Source organism: Folsomia candida, unplaced genomic scaffold, assembly GCF_002217175.1.
Source record: "Folsomia candida strain VU population unplaced genomic scaffold, ASM221717v1 Fcan01_Sc041, whole genome shotgun sequence".
Lineage (NCBI taxonomy): Eukaryota > Metazoa > Arthropoda > Collembola > Entomobryomorpha > Isotomidae > Folsomia > Folsomia candida.
The window spans coordinates 250,390-258,360 of NW_019091233.1; the positions used below are offsets into that span (position 1 = coordinate 250,390).

A 7,971-nucleotide genomic window follows, 5' to 3' on the forward strand; every position below is an offset into this window, starting at 1 on the left:
ACCTCCGATCTTGATGGGACTAATGTCAATTTGTTCACCCCCAAAAATAAGTGAACCCGTATTTTTGCATTTTCGATAATGCGCGCATTTAAGCGCGTGGCGGGAATTTTAAAACTTTTTTCAGCCAAAATCCCGAATTTTAAAATCACCAGAGCTTTTTGAAGTTTAACGCAAGTTAAAAAATTAAAAAACATCTATGTTAAGAATTACTTCCTTGAGTTTCAAAAAATATTAGTTTTTGAAATTTCGAAAATTTTCGAGTTTTCCAAAAATTAGCTATTTTTCAAAACTCGAAAACTGCGTAAAAATTCGACATAAAAAAAGACATAAATGAAAAAAATATAAATAGTAATTCTGGGCATACATGTTTTTGAATTTCTTAATTGGCGCCAAAATTCAAAAAGTTCTGGTGATTTTAAATTTCGGGATTTTGGCTGAATTTTTTTTTATTCCTGCCATACGCTTAATTGCGTCCATTATCGAAAACGCAAAAATACGGGTTCACTTATTTTTGGGGGTGAACAAATTAAAATTAGTCGCATCAAGATCGGAGATGATCACTCGACTGCATCGCATTGCCAGTTATCTAAATCCATTAACTTGTCAAAAGTATGTGACGTTAAACAGATTGATAATTATCCTTCCAATTATCGTAATTCGTTGTAACCCCGCATTTGTCGTGTAACCCAGCTTGTAAGCCAGCTTGTCGTGCAACACAGAAACACTGAGCTTGACCAGCTCCGTCATGAAGTTGGCAGCCTTTATTTTCGGGGTGACTCCCCTCGTTATAAATTACTACGCCAAAAAGTACATTGAAGACGACAAGGAGGCCACATTGACAGAATTTGAAAACGACTTTGGATTAATACGGATTAAAAGTTATGACTTTATTGTTGGTAAGTGGAAAAAATAATTGGATTCAAATAATCAAACTATATCTTGAATTTATTGTTCCATAGTTGGCGGCGGTACGGCCGGGTGCATGGTTGCGGGACGCTTATCGGAGAAATTTAATGTTTTATTACTCGGGTGGGATGCCGGTGCCGCAGAGTAACATTAACTTTTTTACGAGGGAAGTTGCACTCGACCCGGATATAAATTTCCTGAGAATTATAAATCCATCCCGCAAAAAAATATGTCACTGTGGAATGGTGGGGTGAGTTAATCTTTGTGCAAAAAATAATTGCCTATAACTTTCACTGTATAATTCTGCATCTGTTACAAGATCGTGGGATTGGAGGGCGGTCGCATGTTGGGAGGATCAGGTTCCCATAACGACATGATTCATCAAAGGGGCAGTCCACAAGATTGAGATAGTTATGCCGCCGCAGTTGGAGACGCCTCGTGGTCCTATCAAAATGTTTTACCATTGTTTAAAAAGTCTGAAAATTTTGTGGGGGAATTGATCAACCCTGCCGAGTCGGGTGAGTTGGGTTAACCAGTTAATGACTCTTATCTTATGAGAGATTGTTATTGTTATCAGGTATTGTTACAATTACTCTTGGTAATTAACAGATTACTACGGAATTGGTGGACCCCTCACGGTTGGGACGCATATGCCTGCAATATTTTCGAAATGGGCTGAAGCAGGAATTGAGCTGGGTTACAGTATTGCAGATCCGAATGGGCAGCAAATTCCAAGTTTGTTTTGAATTTAAATAGGGTCAGTAGGGGTCAGTGTGATCAGCAAATTTTTTGTAAGATAACCTCATAATTTTGATAAACTAAAAAATTATGTTACGTTACAACGTTAGTAATAAAACACAATTTTGTAGGTTGTCAAAATTATGTGGTTGTTTTGTAAAAAAATTGCTGATCACAGTCACCCCACCCGATCACACTGACCCCTACTGGCCCTAGTTGAATCATCGTTATTTTTTAAGTGTTTACTTAATCCCAGGTTTTACCCCAATGCAAAAATTAATCGGGGTGGATGGCCTGCGTCAAAGTACGTACAAGAGTTACATCCTACCATTTGAAGGGGTCAGGGGAAACCTTACCGTGATCCGGTACTCGACCGTGACAGAGGTTGATTGTTTATAACACGTTTACCTTATAAAGTACATAACTAAGTTAAATATACCTACTTGTTCCCAGATATTGCTCAACTCTGCTAAGCGCGTGTATGGTGTGACATACCTGAAACATGGTATCCCACAAATTGCGCACGCCTCGAAGGAAGTTATCCTTAGCGCGGGTGCGATAAACTCCCCGCTTGTATTAATGATGTCAGGAATTGGTCCTAGAGACATTTTGGAGGGGGCTGGGGTAAAATAAAATACAAATAAAATATCTTCCAAGAGTTTAAGTGATGTAAATATTTGAATTTTTTGCGGGAGAAGATTCCCGTCATTATAGATTCCCCAGTTGGACAAAATTTGGCCGACCACGTATTCCTATATCTTGGGCCGATCACTTTTAACTCTTCTGCAGCCCCATACCTGCCCCGAATTAGGGAAGAAGATCTAGAAGATTCACTCAAGGCATATTTGGAAACCGGGGTTGGCGAATTTGGAGAATTACAAGAAGGGCCACAGGTCTTTTACGCGTCACGCCGAGCCGTCTCTGACGGACAGGGGAGATGGTCAGACGTCCAAATAGTTTTTGACGCAGCTTGCCCCATGTCAATGGATGACGAGGTGGAGTCTCAAGCCTGTTTCTCGTATTATTTAAACAGACCAAAATCCCGGGGTAGAGTATCTTTGAACACGTCCGCGTACGTAGCCGGAGTCACCGACTTTGTCAAACTGGCTGAAATTGATTTTAATGGATTTAGTGATCCGAGCGATATGGGTGTTTTGGTTGAAGGTGAAAATTAATTAAAATGGAAAGCGAGCAAACAGTTAATCAAATTTTCGTTAGCGATCGACTTCAGCCTCGACATTATTGGGACACATACCTACAAGTCGATCGGAGCGGTGAACTCTGCTCCAGCCATAAGTGCCTGCAGCGGTTTTCTCTACCCGTCGAGAGAGTATTGGGTGTGTTATATCAATCAAGTGGCTAACACTGCGATCCATATGGTCGGCACTTGCGCAATGGGAAGGGTGACCCACTCGAAATTGAGGTATTAAGATGGATTCATATTTATGGATTTGCATATTTATGCATAAACATGGATGTGGTTACAGAGTGTTGGGCGCAGTGGGCCTTCGAGTTGCGGACGCTTCGGTACTGCCTTCCACGCCAAACGCTAATCTTAACTATCCTACTATTTTGGTTGGTGAAAAGGCGGCTGAAGACATTCTGCGGGACTGGGGTGGTTTCATCGGTCCTACTAACTAGGAGATAGGGCAAATTTGGATTGCATGTATTTCCTCCTGTATTTTTACAGTGTCAAATTTATTGGGTGCTAAATATTCTAATTAAACGAGACAAATTAAATATGTGGTTTTATCTTACCTAGCGGACCGCTAACGTTGATTGTGTACGTAAAACTAACTAGAAACCGACACCTCAGCTGGTAGTACTTAACACCATCAACAACGTGGATTGAAACTTAGAATCCTGAATTTTATCTAAGTTTCTACCCACTCTGTTACTAGTACGAAACAGATGCGGCTGACATCCAATTCTGTACCCAAAGTAGTATAGATAACTACCGCCCTATAGAACATCAGCCCTGACGAGAGAATTACAAGTTTTATCTTTAACCACAAAATGCTGATGTCCATGGTGTAAAACTTATTATTATGTCATCCGCTGGTAATATTTTTAACCACAAACATCTAAGGGTGAGACTTAGAACTACAAAAATTATCCAAATATCTCCCCCGGCTGCTAATGATACAAAATAAGTATATTCGATACAACCAGTAAAGTTACACTTCTGTATCCAATGTAACCAAATCGATAAAGTAATTTGGTAATGTTATATCAGAAAAGCATAAAATTCCCTTCAGATTGAAATTTTAAATATATCTGCCTGAAAGAAACTTACTGCATTTCGAATACAACTTGTCCATTATACCTGAAAACAAAATGTACATAAATCAATTAAATTGGATCAATATCTGTTCGACTACTTACAAATGTATAAACCACCCTCCATCGATGGCAAGGTTGAATCAGAAAAACAGAAAATATTTATGAGATAGACCCTTTCGTCTTTCTGACGTCTTCGTCTTTCTGAAACGTCTTTCTGAAACATATTCCTGGATATCTAACACATGTCACTATATGTCGCTGGCAATATGTCTAAGCATCTGAGGATGCGATTCCGAACTTCATATTACATCTTACCCGCGTGTTACAGGTATTAAACAAGGAGTATTTATTAAATTTGATCTTGCGCTAATAGAGATAAGAAATACATTATGACAGAATTGAAATTACGTCACATACTTTACGAGCCGCCGTAATGTCAAATGGAATTAAGTTGATGAAATCCATACTTCACGAACATCCGGGGTAGAAATTTGGAATTGTTAGTTTTATCCAAGTGCCCACCCAGTATATTCATGATACAAGACAGACTCGATATTCCACTATGATTTGTTTGTTTGTGTAAGGTAGCTAAAGTGCCCACGGAAGTCAATTACCGCGACCCAACGATGACAATGTGGTATCAGAAAATCAGGAGGGAGGGATCTTCAGAGATTTTGAACTCCTATAGATCCACACATCCTGGGTTTCTCAGACAACTTTCACCTCTTCCAGGGCCCTATAAGTTACTACCCATCCTCCAACGACGACTACGTTTTGTCTGAAAACCATAAATTGTTGTAATGGAAATATTTCAAAACTTCCTGCTTCAAATAATTTATGAATTACTCAGCCAATTTGGGCCTTTTCACACATGTCATCATGATGTCATATGTTAGGAAACCAAATATTTGTGGCAATTAAATTTAGATTAATTAATAGTTCTTTGACTCTACCATTTACTAATCTTCTCAACATTGGGTAACAATTGTTGTATATTATACGAAACTGTCTCGCACTAACACTAAAAATAACTTTGTAACGAATTGTCACCATTGATTTTAGTTTTATTGCAGTTATTTTGTGCTATACTATGCTAGTAATAAATAAATATTGAACTGAAATTGTAAAATTGAAATAAATATTTTCAGTCATTACTAGTCTTACCGTGCTATCGTACCATTAATTACAATGCAGCATCCATGATGACGGATTTAACCTAAATTGGTACAAAATGATGAAATGACAACTTCGGTCCGCTGCTGATGGTATCACAAACCATCAACATTAGTGGCTTAGGCCAGAATGATAAATTTTATCTGGGCAAAGGCCTAGATTTCCAACACTACATAAATGTACTTTCAATTCATAGATTGTCTCCTTGCATACCACATATTTTCTTTGATAAAATACTAATGACTAATTTGCTGCTTCTCCCAATCAAGAGCGAATATTAAAAATTAGCTATAATGACTTTTATACTTGTTGATTCGTTCGCAACCAAGTGGGAACTGCGCGTTGGTTTTGCTTCAAGCGAGGGAAGTAAGGCGGAAAAGTGGTCCACATACTTTTCAAACAATTTCGTATACTTTAAACGTTATCCTGAAAGAGGTGAACTGATTATCCAATTATATAGATTTTGATTGGGGGTCATGCAAAAAATTAGTTGGACAATATAAAGTGGCGATCTGCAAATACTTCAACAATGCTTCATGTAAACGTTAACAAGGTAGGATAGCATCGGTTCTGTGGTCTGAATAATTGGTTCAAAATTGTTCTATCCACACATGATTTGTGCAAAACCCTAATAGTTTTTGATTAGAAAAGTTTTACATCATTCGTTGGAAAATTGACTAATGAATTCTGTAACAATAGGTTTATGTGAGGCGTATATGAAAATGTGGAGGTTTGTACAAACCCCGGAAAAAGGAAGCCGTAAAATTAATCCCATTTCCCTTCTTATTTTCGTATCCCAGAAAACTTGTTGATTCCAACATGGGGAAACCAAGTTTTTGATGTGTTGTACCTATGATATGATGTTGTACCTATGATATTAGATTGTTATAGAACTGAAATCTTGCGAATATTGTGTCCTACTTGTGTAATAAATCAATTTCAAACTTTTTAAAACGGTGACACAAAACGAATTATGTATGTATATCTATCGTTATTACATTATTGGTTGAGAATATTGCTCCAGTGAGGTAAGCTAAATATATGAAATTGTATGGCCCTCATATTTACAGAATTACCACAATCATGGCAGAACTAATGTCTGACACGGCCAGGAATTCATTACGAGTAACAAACAAGGTGACGTAATAATCTTGTCGCAACGAGGGCGCGGAAATACAAATAAAATACAACCAGTGCCCGACCTAGGGGTGAGCAACCCGGGCAATTGCCCGGGGCGCCACATTTTAGGGGCGCCGGCAGGTGCCACGGTTTACACTAGATATAATTGAGTTTTAATGTATAATAAATTGGTTATGCAAATTAATAACTCAAAATCGTCAACCATCTCATAGAAATTATGGGTTTTTTGTAATACACAAGATAGCTTGGTGCATGAAACGGAGTATCTTGGCATGCCCCTTTAAATTATCATCGATGCGCGATGTTTGTGTTTGTTTACTTCCTATTGGGAATAATTATACCAGTATATAAATACTAAATTTGATTCGCCAGAATTTTTAAATATTTAATACTTCGACCATGTCGTTCTATAAGAAGTCTGGAGCGGCGAACCGGAAACGGCAAGCGGTGGAGACTGAAAATTTTCAAAAGATGGTGGCCAGCTACCCAAAAATTGGCAAATTTTTTTGTCAAAGTTCTGCTGTCGATTTGGACGCCTCACAATTATCGTCACCCCAAACTGTGCCAACTCATTCTAGCAAGAATCAAAAATTACCAGAGGATAAAGTGACCGGCTGAATTAATCTCTAAGGAAATTAATCTCTAATCTCTAATCCTAAGTTTGACCCCACTGATAAAAGATCATCATAGGCATGAAAAGGGACCACTGTACTTGAGCCATCAAATACAGAATCAATTTATTTCCAATTTATAGAAGGATTCTCGGACGACATGGTTGATGAAAGAAAATTAGTTTATTTCCCAAGCTTTCGACACTACACTTGTGTCATCATCAGGGATAAAATAATAATATTTGGAAATAAGAAACACGACAGTATTCACTCAATATAATAATTACAATATGTGTTTTTGTAATTGTTGTCACGGATGTTTGATGAGAGGCAGCATTAGAGATGACCAAATTGGATTAAGTTGTTTTCCGGTGTCCTGATTTATGGTGTTTGGACATTTTCTGATGTATAAACTTTCCAAAAATTTTCTATGAAAATTTCTTCTCTCCGGAAATTTATTTCCATCCTTGCCGACCAAGTGGCCACTTCCATTCTGAAATCGGTGAACGCATCAAAATATTATTCAATAATTTTGGATTGCACTCCTGACATATCCCATGTTGAGCAAATGTCAGTGGTTTTGAGATATATGAACAATGGATTTCCAAATTTCCAAATTCATTCATTATTCTCAGGATATTCTTAACACTTCCTGTGACCGTGGCTAGCTGTGAAATATCCCTCTCGAAACTCAAGCTCATCAAGACTTATCTGAGGTCCACCATGAGTCAGGAACGTTTGACCGATCTGGCTACACAAGCCAGACCCAAGGCCACGGGGCCTTGCTTGGCTAAGCAAGGCCCCGTGGCCGAGTGGTTTAGGGGGTTTGGCTGTCACCACGCAGTCAGACGTTCGATTCCTTCGGCCGGGAAGCTATTGCTAATCCTACTTGGCTCTGTGTTAGTACGGGGTAGGTGCACGATCCTTGACAGGGTGAGCCCATCCATACGGAATGGAAATGTCATAGAGAGTGGCCCCGGCAGAGTCCGTTCTCTGCTCGGGATGAGACGACTTACTACCAAATTATGGCAAGAAGTCGGCATCTAAGGCTGAAAAGCAGGGAATACCTGATGTCTTTCGATGGAAAACGACCGCATTTTGAGCATTTTTTTCATTTTGA

General features: G+C 38.6%; 1 protein-coding gene across 1 annotated transcript; it reads left to right on the forward strand.

The window, feature by feature from the left end:
- Positions 1-610: 610 nt before the first annotated feature.
- LOC110861374 (oxygen-dependent choline dehydrogenase) lies at positions 611-5,084 on the forward strand. Its single transcript, XM_035844657.1, has 8 exons — positions 611-896; positions 960-1,156; positions 1,226-1,424; positions 1,516-1,641; positions 1,901-2,028; positions 2,098-2,268; positions 2,343-3,067; positions 3,132-5,084. Exons 4-7 carry the CDS (start codon positions 1,557-1,559, stop codon positions 2,817-2,819), a joined length of 861 nt encoding a protein of 286 aa, XP_035700550.1. The 5' UTR covers positions 611-896; positions 960-1,156; positions 1,226-1,424; positions 1,516-1,556; the 3' UTR covers positions 2,820-3,067; positions 3,132-5,084.
- The last annotated feature ends 2,887 nt before the right edge of the window (positions 5,085-7,971 follow it).

Excerpts from the sequence above, each read along its gene's own strand:
- LOC110861374 (XM_035844657.1), top strand. The coding sequence starts at position 1,557 with ATGCCTGCAATATTTTCGAAATGGGCTGAAGCAGGAATTGAGCTGGGT. Across the intron at positions 1,642-1,900 it reads GAATGGGCAGCAAATTCCAA|GTTTTACCCCAATGCAAAAA; the intron begins GTTTGTTTTGAA and ends ACTTAATCCCAG. Across the intron at positions 2,269-2,342 it reads ACATTTTGGAGGGGGCTGGG|ATTCCCGTCATTATAGATTC; the intron begins GTAAAATAAAAT and ends TTGCGGGAGAAG.